This window comes from Ylistrum balloti, unplaced genomic scaffold (genome assembly GCF_031769215.1).
Source record: "Ylistrum balloti isolate Yb309-2 unplaced genomic scaffold, AGI_CSIRO_Ybal_v1 Utg370660, whole genome shotgun sequence".
In the NCBI taxonomy this organism is placed as follows: Eukaryota; Metazoa; Mollusca; class Bivalvia; order Pectinida; family Pectinidae; genus Ylistrum; species Ylistrum balloti.
The window spans coordinates 249,783-272,016 of NW_026782400.1; the positions used below are offsets into that span (position 1 = coordinate 249,783).

At 34.7% G+C, this 22,234-nt stretch overlaps 1 protein-coding gene across 1 annotated transcript; it reads right to left on the bottom strand.

The window, feature by feature from the left end:
• Positions 1–2,251: 2,251 nt before the first annotated feature.
• On the bottom strand, positions 2,252–22,101 carry LOC132557331 (ubiquitin carboxyl-terminal hydrolase 16-like). The gene is made up of 19 exons (XM_060221815.1): positions 22,019–22,101; positions 20,202–20,345; positions 19,656–19,741; positions 18,970–19,110; positions 16,966–17,069; positions 15,295–15,398; positions 14,557–14,678; positions 13,860–13,907; positions 12,945–13,231; positions 12,691–12,778; positions 11,672–11,762; positions 11,441–11,529; positions 10,605–10,661; positions 9,735–9,905; positions 8,692–8,881; positions 7,265–8,377; positions 6,943–7,037; positions 6,571–6,657; positions 2,252–6,380 (listed from the first exon to the last, which is right to left on the bottom strand). The coding sequence occupies exons 2-19, from the start codon at positions 20,314–20,316 to the stop codon at positions 6,024–6,026; spliced, it is 3,345 nt and encodes a 1,114-aa protein (XP_060077798.1). The 5' UTR covers positions 20,317–20,345; positions 22,019–22,101; the 3' UTR covers positions 2,252–6,023.
• Between the last annotated feature and the right edge of the window lie 133 nt (positions 22,102–22,234).

Here is a 22,234-nt window from a genome sequence, read left to right on the forward strand (position 1 = left end):
GAATTTGTAAGATCCTTCAGTCGTTAGATAGGTACGATAAGAAATCATCAGTATTGGATTTCCTGTCACTAAAAATCACAAAAGTGAAACACCAAAAAGGGATGATAGACTTAGATATCGGGATAATTTTAAACAATATCCCTTTATTTTTTGTTGTCTTGTACGTTCAACTTTGAGACATGCTTGGTTTCCTGTTTTTTTTATTAATGCTTGACTGGCTTGTACCGGTTAGAGTCACGCTTGGTTGTCTTCCAACATTTGAGCCATGCCTCGCTGCCTTGTACTGATTCCATTCCTAGTTGGTTGTCTTGAACTGTTTTGATTTGTTTTTCTCTTGCAATTTGGTCGAAGTTTGGTTGTATTTCGAACACTTGAGTCTATGCTTTGTTGCCTTTAACATATTTGATTGTTTGGCTGTAAATATTAGGTCATGCGTGTGTATCTTAAACAGTTTTGTTTCATACACAGTTTTGATACATGTTTGATTGTCTTCTGCAGTTATTAATTCACCATTGGCTGTCATGGGACATTAGCCATTTCTACTTGTCTTCTACAGTTATTAATTCACCATTGGCTGTCATGGGACATAAGCCATTTCTACTTGTCTTCTACAGTTATTAATTCACCATTGGCTGTCATGGGACATCAGCCATTTCTACTTGTCTTCCACAGTTATTAATTCACCATTGGCTGTCATGGGACATCAGCCACTTCTACTTGTCTTCCACAGTTATTAATTCATCATTGGCTGTCATGGGACATTTGCAATTTTTGCTTCCGTTTCATTTTTTGTTCATTTTTATACAACTTGGATTCTTGTTTGGTTGTGTGGTAAATGTTTGGTTCAGGCATGGTTGTCTTGTTCATATTTGGTCCATGCTTAGTTGTTCATATTCGAGTCCTGATTGGTTGTTTTGTTCATATTTGAGTCATGATTGGCTGTCTTGTTGATATTTGAGTCATGATTGGCTGTCTTGTTGATATTTGAGTCATGATTGGCTGTCTTGTTGATATTTGAGTCATGATTGGCTGTCTTGTTGATATTTGATTCATGCATGGCTGTCTTGTTGATATTTCATTCGTGCATGGCTGTCTTGTTAATCTTTCATTCGTGCATGGCTGTCTTGTTAATCTTTCATTCGTGCATGGCTGTCTTGTTAATCTTTTTCGTGCATGGCTGTCTTGTTAATATTTCAATCGTGCATGGCTGTCTTGTTAATCTTTCATTCGTGCATGGCTGTCTTGTTAATCTTTCATTCGTGCATGGCTGTCTTGTTAATCTTTCATTCGTGCATGGCTGTCTTGTTAATCTTTCATTCGTGCATGGCTGTCTTGTTAATATTTCATTCGTGCATGGCTGTCTTGTTAATCTTTCATTCGTGCATGGCTGTCTTGTTAATCTTTCATTCGTGCATGGCTGTCTTGTTAATCTTTCATTCGTGCATGGCTGTCTTGTTAATCTTTCATTCGTGCATGGCTGTCTTGTTAATCTTTCATTCGTGCATGGCTGTCTTGTTAATCTTTCATTCGTGCATGGCTGTCTTGTTAATCTTTCATTCGTGCATGGCTGTCTTGTTAATCTTTCATTCGTGCATGGCTGTCTTGTTAATCTTTCATTCGTGCATGGCTGTCTTGTTAATCTTTCATTCGTGCATGGCTGTCTTGTTAATCTTTCATTTGTGCATGGCTGTCTTGTTAATCTTTCATTCGTGCATGGCTGTCTTGTTAATCTTTCATTCGTGCATGGCTGTCTTGTTAATCTTTCATTCGTGCATGGCTGTCTTGTTAATCTTTCATTCGTGCATGGCTGTCTTGTTAATCTTTCATTCGTGCATGGCTGTCTTGTTAATCTTTCATTCGTGCATGGCTGTCTTGTTAATCTTTCATTCGTGCATGGCTGTCTTGTTAATCTTTCATTCGTGCATGGCTGTCTTGTTAATCTTTCATTCGTGCATGGCTGTCTTGTTAATCTTTCATTCATGCATGGCTGTCTCATTCATCTTTGGTTAATTCTTGACTGTCTTTTTTCATATTTGTTTCATGTTTGATTGTTTTTGAAGAGCATTTATGCCTGCCTGAATGTTTTGTACAGCACGAGACATGTTAGCCACTTTGAATCCAAGTTTGTTTGTCTTGTACGTCATTGATATATGTATGGTTGTGCTGTACACACATAAAATTAAGTGAGACAAAATTTAAACAAAGTCCAGAGACATGAACAGCTAAGAGGACATAGAAATTGACAAGAATCTGTTTATCAGTTTGTTTTTATTATAAGATCGCTATTGTGTAAATATCTTATAACAATGATATTGAGTTCTGAAAATGTCTTTAACAACAATTAACAGTAATTACTCCAAAGTCATCCACTATCAAGCACATTTTTTTAAGAATACAGTCAACAAATTAGGAGACATATCTGGCAGACAACTGTGTCAGTTACCAGCCTCCAATAATCCCCTGATGTGGCTAGCTGTTCTAAACAAGACTAAAACCTCATATCACATTGTATACAGCACTGGAAAAATCTTCTTTATATCACAAATGACTTGTGCCAAATGTTTTCGAGCTATATATAGGACAATCTGAAAACAGTAAGAATTTACTTTCTCAATTACTTTGAAAGGAAATAGCTTCTACTTTTCATTTACATATTCTAAAAGTGGCAGACCACTTGGCAAAGTCATTCACAAAGTCGTGCAGGAAAATGAAATAAAGGAAGTTTTCAATAATATTCTGTAACTAAAATGGGACAATCTTCTAGAACTGTCCTGTATAAAGAGGAAAAATCCTAAATTACATGAAAACATGTTCCCTTCCTCTGTTTGATGGTAATGTTAGTATAATTTTGTATATAATGCTGATTTTAAAGGTTCTTAATGTGACTGCAGCATACAATATCGAATGATATTTATAACAGTGTTTTAAGATGTTTAAAGCATAAAACATTTATTTGTTGGACCTGAATTTAACTTCAAACAACATTCGTGATTAAAATAGATGTTCAAGTGGAATGTGACATGTAGGGTACTGCAATTACAGCATTTGTGTAATGTTTTAATAATCTTCAGTAATGAAGATGATTTGACATTTGACCTTGATCAGTGACCTTGACTGAAAGGATGTGAAAATAGCATGTAACACATCATGGAAAAAGCCAAGTTTCTTAAAGATAGATTTCACCTAGATCAAAGAGGCACAAAAATGGAATGCAACACATTGTGTCAATAAGGAAGAAATAATTTGGTGGAAGAAAACATGGGAAAACCCCCCTCTCTTCCCTTCCTCCAATTTAATGTTGACCAAGTGTAAAGGGACCTGTTACTGGTTACTGCAGTCCCCTAAACTTCTCTTTCAGTCGTGCTTCAACATAGCTTGCAAGGAAGCTTTGCATCACCCAGTGCACCATTTCAATATTTTAAACAATGAACATAACACTTGCTGGGTACCCTGATGCACACCTATAAAAATGAAGCTTTCAATTAACACCCCTATTCGGCCACTTTGCCCAATCAGAAAACAGACATCATCATCATGATTTAGATGTCATACTACACATACATACCAAATTTTATTAAAACTTCCACCAATCAGAAACCTCCATTTGGCAGCCATTTTGTGAAAATGTCACTGTTTTTTGTTATGCCAACTAATAGATGACCCTATACTTATCCTTTCCACCAAATCCCATCTTGATGCTCTGAATAGAACAAGATTTATCGGTGAAAAGATATTAGCCAATCAGAAGTCAGAAAATTGCAGCAATTTTGCCAGAAAACAGAAGTTGTTTGAATATCTACAGGCCATCAGCATAAATCCATCTAAGTTGGAGAAAAGAAACTTTATGGTGCAGGGAACTTCACAAGTAGTGCAATACCCGACATGTTAATGGCACCATAATTCTAACTCAAAATTGTACAAAGGTGTAAAAGAAAAAAGCAAAACAGAAAATAGTAACAAGTAAAAACAGACTCTGCCTTAAAATAATTTTTTCCTCACAGATCAAGCATCACATGGACAATGTCATCGTATTGAAATAATCTATTTTTTTGTTTTGTTTTTTCACCAAGATGAATCCAATATACATATAAATTGAGGAAGAAGGATTAAAGTTCAAGCACCAACCTGCTTACTGTGCTGTGATGCCTGTCCAGTCTGGTTGGCTCATGAATTAAACATCTATTGATGCAACTGTAGGAATTAAGATTTAAGGCCACAGTCCTGTCTATACAGGAGTTTGTATGGCAATCACTGTCGTGATGGTACATATATAATTAACCTTACCTGTATCAGTAACCAACCCAAAACCTCACCCTAGCACTCAAACAACATTCTATTTTTATTTATAAGTATAGTGTTCCATTTTTGCAACAAAAAGACTTGTAACTTACAAGCTTTTACAATATATCAAACAGCAAAATATAAAATTTTGCAGAAAGTCAGGTATATATGAACTTTGAGTCAAAGACATGAAAATAATAAAAACAATACAACAAGTCAGTATAAAATAGAACCAGCAGAGAAAGTGTTCCAACTCCTCTGTTGTTTTTGACTAACAATCCTTTATAGCTATAACTGTGAATCTTGTATGTATTGAATATCAATAATATCATTTTCTGAAATGACAATGAGAGTTTATCATGAAAATATAGAGTAGAATGACCACTTACTAAATATAAAAAATCAAAGATAAATAAATAAAAATAATCACCAATCAGAATCTGCTTTTTAATTCCACATTTTACCTCATACAATGAAAATCTAAATAGCTGTAAAGTAAAAACTATCCAACCTGATGCTAGAGCTTTAACAATATTATATATGCAGCGGCAATTTTCAATGAAGTTAATGTTGAAAATGTTTTGTTGTTTTCATGATTGGTACTTAGCTATTCAGGTAGAAAGAAATAAAAAACTTTTAATTCCAAGTTCAAAATGGCACCATAGAATGTTCATACTTTAAACGATGCCATATATTAATTAAATTCCTCTGGCACTCAAAACTGAGTGATCACATTAGTTATAGCACATAATAATAACTTCGGACCTTCAAAGAATAGTCCATTAACAAATCACTGGTAACAATATTTTCCTGTGACACTAATTTAATAACAAAAACATCTATTGCTTCAGTGAATGTGCAATTGGAAAATTTATATATCTATATACATATATTAATATAAAAAAGAAATAAAATTTGGCAAGAGATTATCACTGACAAAAAATATGTTGCACGGTGATTTGAAAGTTTTTTCTTCACACTTAATAATATGAATGGTGTGATCCTAATGAATATTTATAACAGTTTCATATAAAAATGAAATTTCATAAACTTTCATAATTATGTAACATTAGCATAGCAGCTTTTTGCCGGTAAAAGAAAAATGAATCATGCTAGTATAAAAAAAACCTTGCAATTTCATAACATGTCTTTAAAAGGACATGTTCTCAGTATACTTAATTTTTGTAACACCACACAGTTCAGTCACTATAGTGCAGTTGATAATGTGCACTGTACAATAAGAAACAATAAGACTTGATTTAAGACATGTCCTAAAGTTGTAAAATTGTGTAGTTTTAAAAGAAAAGTTTATAGCAGGATGTTATTATCTGTGGAAGTGCATCCCGTGACAAATTCCCAAATTTCAAACAGAAAGGTAATTTTTATCCGTTAAATTTTGTGAGAAAAAAATAAATTCTAGCCATCAACTCCATGTGACAAGACAGCACATCACCATGTTGTGAGGCAAAGCTGAATGAGATCATTAAAATTATTTTGTAGTTACTGTGGAGGATAAAAAGGAAACTATCACAATGACTTAGCATAAGCTAGCCTGTTCACAATTACCAACACTTTGTACACAACTGCAGTACAATATTACATATCTACATCAAATTGAAAATCCTAGACTTTTAAACAACTGTTTTAGGGAATGATTATCAATGGCCAACTTGATGTCATGTTCACTTGGTTATTTCTTATGAGAGCTCCTTAAATCTTATGATGTGAATATGTTAAGGTGTCTAGTAAATACGTTCATAAAACAGAAGGTAGGCCTGAGCACGCTGTACAGTAGACTCTGTAGCCTCTGTAACACGACTGTCACTAATGTGGTACCAACGCCCTGGGGGAACAAGCTTTTCTTCCAGGACATCAATAGACTCCTCACGCTCTGGGGGCACACTGTTAGCCAGGTTTTCCATGTAGCGCTGGATGTATTCACGCCGACTGGGGAATCCTGACAGGAGGAAGGTGTTATTGAGGCCTACATTGGGACGCACCTTAACATAGGCAGTGTAATGACCAGCATTGAGACGGCCACTGTGTTCTACTACACCATACAGGGCATAAAGGATCCTCTGCTGGCCAGTCTTGATACCCTGTAATACAAAGCAAGTTATGAGATCTAGAGTACAGCAGACATGGTCTCTGATACTAATATAAATGTTATCATGCAGGCTCATCTGGTCTTCAATATGAACAAGCACATCCACTGAGCCAGGCGCAGCATTCCAAGGGAGGCTACTCTTATAAATTTATTACATTTATGCACGGTCATTATTCCCTTACCTGACATAGGGAACTACAGTAAGGTGCCAAGTCCAACACAAAGGGGAAGTCAACATGACGGTTTACTTTTCTGGAACTGTAGCCAACCTGAGAGAAATAGAATTCACAACCAAAGTGAAAGTTTTTTTTGTATATCATTTCATAATCATCAGTCATTTGAATAATAACATCACAAAATCTGCTTCATTCTGTACACAAATGTAACGTAACTGTAACAAACTTCTTGCTTCAATCTGGTTTAAAGATCAATTTGGATTTCAATTAACCTAAACAAACATATAGGTAAAAGGTGGTAAGCATAACAACTGAACACAGGTGGTCTCTTTATTCTAACTGGAAGATTTGTGAATCATGTATTCAGTAAATACTTACTTGCTCAAACCGTTTTAGATGTAGTGTGAGAATCGGAGGCGGTGTAAATATCAGGTACTGCTTTGAGGCAATGGAGTACTGCTTATCTTTTTTATCTGTTGATGAATATGATACTATGATATATTATACATATATAACATGAACATATCACTAATTCTGTATTAAAAGCTGGAGTACTTTTCTGTATACCCATATAAAAGAAAAATAGAATCTTGATTTGATTAAAGTCAAGATTAAAACTGCATTAACTATTTCATCAAGTTCTTTAAAATTAATTAAACATTCCCCTGACTTTTCCCCATCTGAAGCCTAATGAACTGACCTTTGTTAGGGTTCTGTTTATTTTTTATCCTGGTACAGTTGGCACATCCAAACTTGTTGTTACCAGTGAGAAGCTCTGCTGATGTGAACTGATGCAGACATGACATGATGGAACACTCACGTGACGACGGTTGGTATCTTTGTCCTAGGGTCAAAGTTGACTTTACCTTTGCCTCTTTACGTTTGGAATGCTTAGAGGCCTGTCGACACAGACCAGGACAAGTCTTCTTGTGCACACCATCAAGCATGCTTGAAGAATTTGAAGGCTTTGGCGAATTACGCCCACCTTCTACACTGGGTCCTAAATACTCCACTGAACGTGACTTTGGAAGGGATTGGTGATCACACACATTCCTTGAGGTATTGTTGTAAGAGTCTCTTGTTTCCTCACTAGGATCATCATGTAACTGTAGTTTATCTAGTTTATCTGTCAGTAATGAAGTGTCAGCGGAGACTCCGTTACAGAAACCAGTTTGCTCTTTATTCACTGAACACTGTGGCATGTCACAACTACTTACATGCCCATTGACGATGTGCGTATCTGAAAGACTTTTCCGTACCATTTCAACATCACAACTGTTACAACTTTTATCTACCAGTTCACCATTACATAGACTAGTATTTATTTTCTTCTCCCCCATACTGCTTACATCCAAGTTTAAGTCTGAGGTTTGACAGTGTCCATTCTGTGGGTCAACTTTACTATCACTCTGTCCTTGGCCTTCCTCCTTACCTATGTGACCATTACTTCCTCTATCATGTCCAATCTCCTCCCCATTACACATGCGACTTTTGCTATCCTTATTCTGGTCTAGTCCTTCCTCTGTGCTGTCCTGTCCTTGTTTGATGGTGCTTGTGCTCCCACTCATTGAGCCAGCTCCAGTGCTGCTTTCTGCCCCCTGTGAACCTTTATAAGTGCCACTGGACTCTGACAAATTTCCAGCTCCTCCAGATTCCTGCATGATTGACTCAACCACACAGCCTGATTGGAAGGTGTCATCATCACCACCAACGGCTCCCTGCTCCTCTTCTGTTGCACATTTCTCTCCAAAGGAGGCTGACAGACTGGCAAACCGGTTGACATCACTTTCCAAGTTGTCCTCCACATCAGCATCTGTTGCAAAAAAATATACCATAGACAAAGTGAGCATCTAACACACAAGCAAATAAAATTAAGATGTAATCAAACAATATCTTACTGCATCTGTAAGTTCTATGTCAGATCACAATATCAGTATGTTCTGGCATGTACTTGCATGTAACAATGTAATATCATTAATATAATATGACTTACATAGTGTAACAAATTTCATCCAATGTTCAATCATATTCTTCATATAATTGTGAATGGAAGTATCCCTATTTTCTCCATGATCAAAATCAAAGTACACATAACAAACAAAAACACATTTTCCAGAGTTCTCCTACCAGATGGGTCATCTCTATTACTGGAATTTCCATCTTCATCTATTGGCTCTTTCTGTCCTTCTCCAACTTTCTGTAGTTCAGTCTCTGTAACTTCAGGCTCTGCCTCCTCTCCAGCCCCATCTTCTTCCTCCACAAGAGTGCTGCCATCTGCCATAGGCAATACTTGGTTCTTGGAAACTTTGGCACGCCGCTATCACCATAAAACAAGATGTATACAGGTGAGAATTTCAACAGCAAAATTCATCCAGCCATTTATTTTCATTTGTAGCAATTTAACCTCCAATTATCTAAAGCACATAACTGAACTACATAAACTTCAATATTACAATCCAATCACCTAGTAACCTAATATATCTAAAAGATAGCTGTTGAACAGTTCACAACATTTCAAATTTATTTTTGCACCTGTTGAAAAACATGATTATTTGTATTTTTCACTTACCACATAAATGAAACTATTTGGTATTTAAGAGATAAAATGAAAACTTAAACCTCTAGGATTTTTGGTGCTCATAATCAAACCATGTTGATAACCTAGAAAACTCTAAACTGATTTACCGGTACAAGCTTTCTTCCTTCACTAGAAATGTCCTTAGTAAAGGCAAATAAAATGCCAGAGTTTCAAAACTATGTGGGCACAAAGGCCATCTTTATCAGATTGTAACATCATAATGATAAGGGACATAACTCTCCAAAAAAAATCAATATGGCTTTCGATTTCCTAATATTTAAATCTATTGCCAGTAACAGGTCATCTCATCGGCATTTCTCCAACAAAATGCACTGTCCAACCATGTTGAAGTATGCTACTTAGATATATATTCTGTATATCATTATACTTTATACTTTATTGTCACAATTTGTGTTTCTCAAGTTTGTGACAGAATTACATACAGGGAATTTATAGTAATATCAAAATGTTCTACAATAGGAAAGGTGGATGGAATGACAGAGTCATTACATAATACACCAATGTTAAAGGTAAACAAATAAAAGTGCACTATTACCATAGAAACACATAGCAATAAAATAACTGTATATACCTTTGCATCCTTCTTTGCTTGACGTTTTTCCTTTTTGCTGATGTGTTTACTGTTCTTATCACCCTTAAAGGCAAATCCATCTACACCAATCGCTGGGGAATCCTCCTGGACCTCAGTACTAGCTGCTACCTCTTTCTTCCTTCCACTTGGCACCTGGTTTGGTCTCTGAGGCTGGAGTAAGTAAACAGATAACCGTGAGACTTTTCCTATTATACTTCCTCACATATTACCACTTTTGTAGGACATATTTATATATATTTGAAATCTTGTAAACCTTTATTTTAAAGTTTATTTTTCTTTCATTTTTGCAAGCCTCTAGTTACGAAACAATTACATTATTTCCTTTTCGTTTTCTTGCCTTTAGTTATGAAACAGGTAGATTTCCCCCCACCCTCAAACCTTTTTATTGCAAGCCTCCAGTTATGAAATGAGCAGATTTAAAAAAAAATCATTTCATTTTTTTTTTCATTTTTGCAAGCCTCGAGTGAAAATCAAATAAATCACACTTTCTTATGTCCTTTCATGATAGCAAAGAGGCTCTTTACCTATCTTCACCATCATGACACTATAATTAAATCTTGAGATGTGCAACAGTAGATTAGGTCTTAACATAATAGTGTAATATACAAAAAAAGAAATAAATATTCACACAATCACATGACAATCACATGCTGTTACTGACAACTTTGGGAGTATGTCATGATTTAGAATCTTCATCTCAACAATGCTGATTAACAATGTCAATTAATCATCACTAATTAACTATGGGATGGGTACTGAAAGTACCTAGAAGTATGATTTTAACGGTAAATAACCGCTAAATAACCGACATCAGGGATGTGTTGATATAGGTTTTAAACAGGGGCCTACCTTCTCTTCAGTAATGGGCAGAGAAATGTCCAGAAATGGCTCAAAGATCTGCGAAATCTGTAACAGAAACGGAGGTTGTCTCATCTTTCTTTTTCATTTGTAAATTTCTCTTACTCCCTTCTCTCGAATTTGCACATTAACTTGACTTAATAATCAGTGTATTTACTATTTCCATGGTTTTTAAGTATTTGAAATAACAATATTTGTGTCCATATACAGGTTACCTGAGCATTCACCATTACACCAGCCAATTCCAGTCAATTTAATGTCTTATACTTATTGTTCCAAATTCATTAATATACATATATCTATGCTAGGTTGATCAAATCTTCCTAGCAATGCCTTGTGTCTCACAGATTTGATTATTATTAAACAACTGAATTGTGATTTAAAAAGATATGGATAGTGTAGAGTAATTCACTACATATATGTATGATGTATCAGTTTCAGAATATGCAACATATTAACTTATGTAAGGTTTGAAATTTAGTGTTGTATTCTTATGTATATAAAAGTATCAATATTGGTATTAAATGATCAATTATGTAATAAATACAGTTTTCAAGCATTGCAGCCATCTTCAGGCAATTGCACTGACACCATAGTAACCTTAGTAACATACATTATGACGTAATGTTATTGTCCAATGCAATGCAATTTCCTGAAATGGCCACAAGGCTTGAAAACATTAGTGATTGTGATTTGGAATCTAAATCTAAAAAGATTTTGTGGAACAATGAGATAAGTTGCAGTTTTAATGTTATGTAAGCAGATGGCCCTTGGGACACCAAAACCACTTAATCCTGTTTTTAGTATTATATTTTGCATATACTTACATAAGAACATTCTTCACAGATTACAGTGCTAATCAGGCTCCCTCCAAATACTGCATCCACAAAAGTATGCTTGCCTTGGCGACCATATTCTGTAAAGAGAAAATCAGAAAATTAATTCCGGTATATTATATTAATCTTTCAATGTGAATTGTTTTAAACTTTATTTTTCTTTCTTTCTGGTGAGCGTTATTCTGAATCATTCTTTTTATTCTGCCCCTCTTACAATCTTACCTCGAACTCTATATCGAGTTTCCTCATCGACTTTCTTTGGATTGACATTTTCTGGCAATTTGAAAAACTTTAAAATAGCAGCCTGTCGTCTCTAAAAAATAAAGAAACTCTTGATTACAAATGCTGTTGGTATGTTCGCATCAGGATTTTTCTGAACACTGTGGGAAACATCCACTTTTGAAGTAAAGTTTACACATCAAACATGAACAATTAGAGACAAAAAAGAGGATACACAAAATTTTATTTGAAAAGACTGATTGGCATTTTCTGACAAATAACTTCCAACATATGTATTTGTTCAAATTTGAAATCCAACCTAAGGTCCATTTCTTTTACTAGTACAACTAGGAACCAAGGGGAACTTACATAAAAAATTCAACAATAACCATAACATGTTTTCAGAGAATTTCACAAAAGGTCAAAGTTTTAAATACTCTTTTGGCCATTCAATTTCTTGTATCAGTTTCAAAAGCAACACAAAATTTTAACAAAGGGCAATAATTCTGTTGAGTGGTTTCAGTACACTGCACATCCTCTTAAGTATGGCCCATGTATACACCAAGTTTCATTATCCTAGTTTAAAGATAAGGAAACTTATACATTGGACACAAAATTTTAATGAAGGGCAATAACTTTTAACTGAGAGGTTGCCTCCTCTGAACGCACATTTCTTTCGCATAACCAATATCTACATCAAGTTTCACGACCCTGGCTTAACTGTGAGCAAAGTTATGTCTGTACACGAATGGATAGATGGCAAGATGGATGGGCAGACAAAGCAGCAACTATATGCTCCCCCTAAAATTTCCAAGGAGAATTAAAAAAAAAATAGTGACAGGAAGGACAGATGTAAAATGGACAACAATTATCTTAAATTGCCCATCTATGCTCCAGAAATGTGATGTACATGTGGAAAGGTAATAATTATGAACTAATAAACAATCTTGTGAAGACAAAATAGGCCTGATTAAAACTCTCTCTCACAACTTTTTGTGTTTACCATCTCAATTTGCACTCACCTTCACTTCTTCCATTTTCATGCTGTCTAGTAAATAACGCAATAATTCATGGCTGTCTTGCTGCTGGTAGCCTCGGAATCTCTGGGCTCTGTAATAGAGTAACCATTACTAGTCATTTCACATCCTACGAAACCTCATTAAAATTCCTCATCAGTAAGATGAGAAAAGAAAAACTTGTTATTTGAAGTTTTGCATAGAAATAGAATAGCAAACATACAGCTTCTTTGATTCAATAAATGAAAATTATGGCTCACTTTTTGCAGACTTGACTGAAGAGAGCATTAGGGTTGACCGTGGAGCTGCGGTTCGAGGTGTTATTGTTCATTTCCAGAAGGAAGTGTATGAGTGATTGAGTAAGTGGCCCAGCCTCTCCCAGAGACACAGCGATGCGTGGTAATTCCTTCAATGGTGGGGGTTCTCCATCACTTTCTTCTCCCGTGGAACTGTCGTCAGTGTCACTCTTGCCAGAGATTGACATTGACCTCCCTTTCTTTCCACGCTCCAACAGACAACTCTCAAAACAGTGAGTTTGAGTCATATTCTAAACCAATAGAAAAGATATCTATGAAAGAAGTATAAACACAAAATACAATGGTTATTTGGTAATTTCTTTGACCAACTACCTCAGAAACAAACAAAAATAATTGTGAAGTATCTAGTAAAACATCACAAATGTAATTACTGGTAAAGAGCAATGTCTCTGCAAACTTCTAACATCAACTTCAATGATTGGACTTATAACACTTAAACAGTAAAATGGAGTTGAGACTAAAACTAAAATTTGTTCCTATATCAAAACCAGTAATCCTAATACAGTTCTCATAGTTCTACAGCATAATAGACACATCTGATACCACTTTCAGAACTTATTTCCATGTGGGTCAGTCCACTCAAAAACTCTTATGCTGACATCAAAATAAAACAACATTAACGAGCAGTATATAATCTATTGAGAAGACTGTTTTAAGGATGATGGTCATTGAAATTATAGAGGCTTTCAATCTAATGGATTGGATACCACTTTTTAAATTACTGATATCTGAACAACAGACCAAGCATTTGAAATGTGTTTAAAGATGCATTGGAAAGGTTACATCCAGGGAAAATACACACACAAAAGTTAGTCTGTGGTGCTGATTACTCTTTTATAGATATGTAAATCTACCTACCTGTAAGACAGCATTGAAGAAACAAGTGTTTCCAAGGTTACTCAGGCCCTAAATAAAACAAAATTAAAACAGAGTCAAGGATAGCTAATCAGTGAAAGGAAACTTCTTAACTACAAACAATAATTAAGCACAAAATGTCTTAATAGTTGTTGACCAAGCATGTACATGCAAAATGACAAACAGCTGCAAAAGAAATTCTTTTTAACTGTATGACTTACATCAACCTTTGCTTAGTGATGCTTAAACACATTATATAAGAAACTTCGTCAAAGTCCAAAATGGCCACCTTGTGACAAACAAGTCATCATGAGGTTCACAATTAAACATTGTATAAAACAAAGAGAAGAGATTCTACCAAACAGTATGGTTATTAAAATGTTCAACTAGCAAAACAATGATGTATTGTTTGGTTGTGATATTGGTCTTTTTATCAGTCTTAAAGAAAAATATGCATAACGAAAGACCAAAAAAATGAATAACATAGAGGAGAAAACTAATTGTGTGAATTGTAACAAATAAAGGAAAAATAATTATCTTTTCCAATTTAACAAAGCTATCCTGGCAGCTGCCATGACAAACACAGGTCAATGTGATAAGAAATATGTTCTTTGTAAAATAGAGAATCAGAGATAATAATCAAACATAATATAGTGGGATAAAAAAAATTGTATTTCATTCAAGATCAGTTGCTTAATACCTTGATTTTATTACACAGTCCAGGTGTTGAGGTCTTTGGTGTAAGAGGTCGAGCATTGGAATCTTTTACAACTTGTTCTGCTCCATCCACAGCAGCAGATGCCTCATGAGTCACACGCTTAACTTTGTTAAACAAAAGACAAAAATTAATAAATATTGTCTTGACTGTTACGAAAAATAAACAGCATAAACATTGATTTCTGAAACCACCTACAAAAGTACAAATCAATATTATTAATTATGTTTTTCGAAAAAGTGTTTTCAAGTCATTACTCACTGGTCTGAAGATACTGAAATGGCAGAAAAAGCCTACAAATAACATAAATAAGTATGACCTTTGACCCTTTAATTGATTTGACCAATAACCATTAAATTTAATCAGGATTATAATTTGATACAACAATACTATACGTGAAAAGTTAGAAATTATATATCAAAAGGTGAAGTTAAACATTTGATCCCCTAACCTTGACTGACAACCAAATGAGTAGAACTTGATGTTACCATATTATTTTCAAAATATACATTACATTAGTTGGAAGATTCATGACATATATCCTGTATACAAGCAATATACAACTAATAAGACCTCATGTGTTTATCCAAATGTAACTGATGATAGTGTGAACTTACTCCAAAACTTTATGAACACCTTAGCTGGGCATTCATTCGTCGAATAAAAGTTGTTGAGAGATGTGATAAGTGAACAGTATACAATTTTTGAAAACTACTTTCTCACCTAATTCAGGCTGAGGCAGTCCTGCCTGTTTTCTCAAAAACTCCATACATTCTTGTAGCCTTTTACTGCGCTCCAGTGGAATATCATCATCACATTTGTAACACCTGAAGCAGAGACAAGAACATAAGAAAACCACATCCGATTTGTGCTGATTACATCCAACAAATTACAGTTTTGTATTAGACCACTGGCCTGAAGACACTGACCTGAGCAGAATCTGCTTTTCAGCATAAAATAAATTACTTCAGTCTACACACTAACTTTTGTAGGTATACAGATAAATGAGGAACAGAAATCTTTCGGGACGGCTAAGTCAGAAATGGTGATTTTCAGGGATGACCGAGACAGAAATGGTGATCTTTAGTGATGGCAGTGTTAGGAATGGTGATCTTTAGGGATGGCAGTGTTAGGAATGGTGATCTTTAGGGATGGCAGTGTTAGGAATGGTCGTCTTTAGGGATGGCAGTGTTAGGAATGGTGATCTTTAGGGATGGCAGTGTTAGGAATGGTGATCTTTAGGGATGGCAGTGTTAGGAATGGTGATCTTTAGGGATGGCAGTGTTAGGAATGGTGATCTTTAGGGATGGCCGAGTCAGAATGTGTGATCTTCAAGGATGTCCAAGTCAAAAATGGTAATGTTAAGAAATGGCTGAGCCAGGAAAAGTGATCTTTACTTTAGGGATGGCCGACTTAGGAATGGTAAACTTTTGGGATAGCTGAGTCAGCTTTGGTAATCTTAGGGATGACTGAGTCAGTTATTGTGATTTTTAGGGATAGTGTGATGGAGGAGGTTCAGACCCACCAATTCCAAAAAGTTGTTTTTCTTTTCCCCAAGGATGCTTCAGACCAGATTTGATTAAAATCAGCTCAGTCAATCATGAATAGTTGCAATATGTAGTAAAAGATGACAGACAACCAATGACAGATGCCGGAATATCCCTTTAGTTTACTGTCATTGACAGATTAGATTATGATTAGATACATTTACTGGATATACATGTATATACATAAACTGCAAGTTTTATTTAATTCCATTTACAGTGTGGTTCATGTACAGTTATGCTTCATTGACATTGTTGCAGCCTTCACCTTTTGATAACACAACTCAGTGCTATCGATGCTAGTATGTATCTATTGAGTTTTATTTTAAAATATTGTTGATGGGGCTTGTCAATCTTAAGGATATAAATATGAGTACACTACTTGTATTACTTAAGGTATCAAGTTCACAAAGTTATGTGTATGAGAGTGGGTGCATATGCATGTCTGCAATGACGAGTGTTTCATATTGCACTCTTTGTTTATATTTATACTTATAACTGTTCATTCAAATAAAAGAAATCCTTAGTGTATCAAAATATGAAATGTTTCTATTTACTTATTACTTATTCATTACTGTCACGCCATGCATTAAGGCACATATCTGGTGAAGTGATGAAAATAAGGCCAATCCTCAATGCACAATGTCTCCGCTCATAGAAACATGGCCAAGTCAAACCAATGAATAAGTTGAATATTGCATTTGGTCCTGTCAACTTCAACTTATCCGTATTTTACTGTATATCACAAATTCAGGAAAACATGTTTGCAGGAAGGACAAGATCAGTAACAGACATTTTTTGGCAAGTCTAGATCAAGAAAATTTGTAAAAAGTATTGTGTCCATTTTTACCAGCATGTCCAGGTGGAGGAGTTGATAACCAGACAGTGGCAACTGGAACGTGGCGTCTCGTAATGCTTTAGGCCATGCTTTTCCCTGGAATTCCGGTCACATCCCTGTAATACAAGTATACAAATATACTTAATTTGCTATCAATTTCTGACAATTTTTTGAAAGTTATAATTTTCCTTTACCTATGCTGTACCCATCACTAAATTCAGGGCTTGAACATAAGGTTGGCACAACAGTTCAAGAAGATAGAATCTCCTATGGGCTAGTAAATTGAAATTTTGGAAGCCCAACTGACTACTGAATGTCTTACTATACTTTTCTTGCTGAAAATGCTGGACTAGTGGCAGTCTTAGTTAGGTATCCAACAATATCTGCGGTAAGGTATCATGATAACAATCAAGCCCGAGTATTCCGATTTTGTGAATGGTGGTCTTGGACTGTCTAGGAAAGCATGGGGATTAAAGTATAAAGAATGGCCAAGAAAAAAGAAAAGACATATTTCAATATTTATGCTTTGATGTAATAGTTGTTTTACATCAAAAGTACAGTCTAATAAATGAAGACCAAGGGTAGAGCCCACGCTGAGGTGAAAAGTGGAGGATAGGTTAGTCTTAATGTCCTTAGTTTGGATACGAAAAAAAAACATTCACGGCAATCAGAGAGTAAAAGTAAATCTAAAAAGGGGTACAATAAGCTAGGGACTGGTTTTCTTGTGTTTATTGGTGTGGTCTACCGGTTTCCCTCGAACATTGGGCTTCATCAGGACAGATTGACTACAAATTTTTTCAGCTAATGTTAGTAAAAAAAAAATGGATGTGGTTGTTTACTAAATAATGTTCATGCTATCATTCTACATAGTGACATCATGAAGGATGGCAGGAATTATGACATCATCAATAGCTAATTCTAGTAAGACAACATAAATACAGATCATTCTTAATGAGGTGTAAAACAATGACATGTATTTATATAGTAAACAAATTTATACAGTAAACAAACTCATCCATAATTTTAGTATTTAGATGAAAATTTTGTGGTCAACGATTCATAATGAATTATATACTTATCGGTAAAGAGAGTGGCCTTTTCGGGATAATGTCAGTTATAATATAGAAACACTTTCATGTTCGACTTCTAGGAAATGACAGATTTCATTTTATTTCCCTTAATGTTGGATATCGTGACAAAGAAGCAATCAGCACATGTCCATTTGTGTATTTGCAGAAGTTAGCATCAGCATATTAATATATGATGTGGATGGAGACTGATGACTACAGATTCACTACCTTTTAATATTGGTCTCATTAGTGTTTAGGAAGCATCTCTATGAGTCTTACACTACTAATTCATCACAATAAAAAGGGATAGCCCTGCAGCCATTATCTTCAAAAATGTATCATGAAACACTGTTACTCTTGGGGAATACACATTCCCAGCTCCATATACCAATCGCTTGCAAATACAGAGTTGAGGCCTCAATTTGTGTCAGCTAGCATGCACACAATGTGACAGCAAGACATAAGTGAAAATTTGACATGCATGGATCCAAATTACCTGATTTATCAGGAAAATAATTACAGTATACTTGTACCTGAGATTACAATACTGACCACTGTTTATTAGTGTGAAGTCAAATGTTTCTGTATACAAGATAAATAAATATAGTAGGTTAACTGAATAGGTGAGTAGTCATTGAGTAACATGTCTGATGGATTGATTTCTTTGCTCTGGAAGATAGTTCATGACTGAAGCTTTTGGATGCACTAACTATACAAGTAGAGGCGAATTTTCAACCCCAAAATGTACCTGTGCATATAAAGTAGGTGTAAACAATACATGGGTTTTATAGTGCTTTGTTTCCACAGGGTCAATTTACCATTGGTTTGATTTGTTTTTTCCAATGTCTAAGCAATTAAACTAAAACTACACTAAATCGTAAATATTATATACTTTACAGCACTTAACAACTAAAAAAGCTACCAATGACACGAAAGTGTTTTATACCTGGTGACCACACTGGAGACACACCCATAGTGTAGGCTCTAGGTCACTAATCAAACTTTCTTCCTGATGAGATGCACCAGCCTGGTCCAAAGTCTCCCCTTGTGCTGGTTTACGTCCAGATGAGCTTTCCTTGGAACACGACTATCAAAGATATGAATGCACAAAATCAACAACTGATCAGACCTCTCTTAATGTTAGGAAGACAAGATAAATCTGCACATTTTTTTTTATTCAACATGCATGTATCTGTACAGTGTTTTACCATTCTCTTCAATTGATAGATGTGATGATACTTGAATATGTGAAGAAGTACCTTATATTCAAGACAGAACTTCCACAAAAATCTTTTAGGAATCATGAAGTAGGCCTCAAAAACTTGCACAACTCTATAATATTACAGATCCTAATCAGAACTAGATTACGTCATGGCAACCTTATTTTACTTTTCAGAAAACCTAGCTCGTCCCATATAAAAACCACCTTTAACAAGCAAGCACTATCCTGTTAGAACATTTTGTGTTCTTGTAGTCCACCACACACTTGAAATATTTTTAGCTGTTTGAAAACAATTTGTAAACAGACTTTAGTCTGTACTAATCAATAATAGATTTCTATAATAACATACATAATTCTGCACATTACGATGAGGTTTTGCAACATTATAGTTGCTTGTTACCAAAACTTACAGCACACTCCCCAAACACTTGTTTGGTCAATCCTTTCTTCATGGCAGCAAAGTTGACGGCCATATTAATGTGATTACAAACTGGTACTGCAAAAAAAACAACACATTTGGTTTTTACATACAACATTGTTAGTGAAAATATCAATTATGAGGCTATCCAAACTGGGTGATTCTTGTAATTGTACAAAAGACACATACTTGTATAGCACCATTTGATACAAATATAGTGTTAGATACAGTAGAGCCAAAAAATGAATTAAATTGTATCTTACAGTTGTTTTGTCCTTCTAGGACTCGACAGTGAAACTTGTACATGTAATGTATTAGTCTGATTTTCTAAATTCAACCTAAAGGTTAATACTTTACAACAGTGCCAAGCATACCTTTGTCAAGGATATAGTGACACAAACAATTACCAGGTAGGTAACATGTACATGTAACTCCAAATGTTTACATCCATTTGTGCGAATGAAGTTAATATGTACTTTTATGGTCAAACCAAAGTCACATAAAGGAAATAGAAAGGTGAAGGTTTTTGTATGGATACCTGATGCACATCCATCATCTGAAGACTCTGAGGCTTCCTTTGCCTTTCGCATCTTATGTTTGCGGTTCTTTCCCATGTTGTACGACTGTGTCGCTTCAGTCTCGAGCACTCTCATTTAGTCTGTTTTGTCAAGTTAAACCTGTGCTGTAAGTAAATAAAAGAAAAATGTTTTTATATTCATTAATTAATGCTGAAAGTTATACTTAACATAAAATGCTTTATTTGAAAAATCAGACAGAAAAGGATGATCAAATTGCCATAAAGTTTGATACCTGAATAGCAATGTATTGTTATCTTATTTATATTTTCTTATTAGTTATTTGATCATAAACAAAACAGCTTTGGAAATATCTATATTTACTCTATTGGATTACGAATTCATTGGTCGCATTGAGCTTTTGATCTGAAGTCTGATCATCAGCTTACTCTCACAAAGGGTTCAGAAACCCTTAGACTTGGATGGTATTTACATTTTTTAATCGTGTATATATATAATTTCTTCTACGACTGAGGTAGGATATTTATTCAAAAGCAAAATTCTGGTTATTAAATCTAAATTTCTTTATTGCTGTTATTCAAATCAATTTTTCTAATAATGGAAGTTTTTCATATGTAAATGCAAGTACAACAAAGGTTATGTTTCTGCTTTAATTAGAAAAGTGAACATTTTCCAAAGCTATGGTAATGCATTGTTTAGTCATTTCCAGGTCGGCACAAGTATTTGGAGAAACTGGGCGGTGTAAAAATATCATGATGAACACAGTAATAACACAATATCACTGAATAAGGAATAATGATAAAAAGCAGAAAAGTTTTATGTTGCATGTTTATGTAGATATGTTCTAAAAACTCACACATTAACCTAGACAATCACACATACTTTAATACACATGTAGCAAATTAAACATGAGATTTACTTCAAACTACTTACCTAGAGTTATAATTCCAAACTGAATCATAAGTGTCAAAATTAAATGGCAACTTGAATTGAATACACACTAGTTGAAATCTAATTGAAAATAACAAATCATATACTCAGTGATATGGTGTAGGTTTCAACAGATATTTGTATTCAGAAGTAATGCAAGTTATCAAAACCTTGTATACATTCCTTCAGAAAGAAGACAAGTGTACATACATTTCTGGTGTCAACTTAATGTATCTATTGCTGTAGTTTAATTAATCAGTGTATATTTGATGTTAAAAAATGTCTACTGATGAATAATTGTAGAGGCCAAAAATTGTTTTAAAAAGTTGTGTATTTCTTTCAATTTCATGTGTCATACTTTCACTCCATACATCTAAGGCGTGTACACACTACCCTAGTATGTCAAAATTGATGGACGTATATCGCTATTAAATAGCTTATACTTCATAAATGAACTACATACTTTAGAATGTCCTCACACTTATCATTGAGCATTTGGGAATATAGAAAGATCGGTATATAGGAGAATGAAGAAAACACGATATGATTTCTATTTAATTACACTTCAATAATCCTGCTTCCTAAACATGAGTTCAGTCAGGCGGAACAATCTAAACAAAAAAAGAGATACCTGTTCTCAACGAAATAGTGCACGTATAAAGGTTCTTTTTGAATGGAATGCAAAATCACGATGTAAAACCAAATCCTTGACTCATCTACACCTTCCTATCTGAATCATTCTTCATGTTATTTGCAGACTCTGTGCCCGATATAGATAACAAGACCTATACTGTACAGTATACCACTCGTGTTCAAGCAAAAATCCAATGATTAAACGGTAATTCAGAATGCTAAATTGCGCACATGACAGCCTGATTGTCTACATTACCTGTGAGAAATGTTGTTTAAGTCATTTATCGTAATGACACCATACAATCGCCGAATAAACTACTTTTCCCTGTCAATCATCAGTGTGGTCTTCGGGAAGAACATGGCGATTCCCTATAATTTCTACTTACGATAGTTACGTATTTTGACGTCACACTATTGTTTATTCCATATTTATGGGAAATGGAAAATTCTTAAATTTAAGGTGATTCCATCA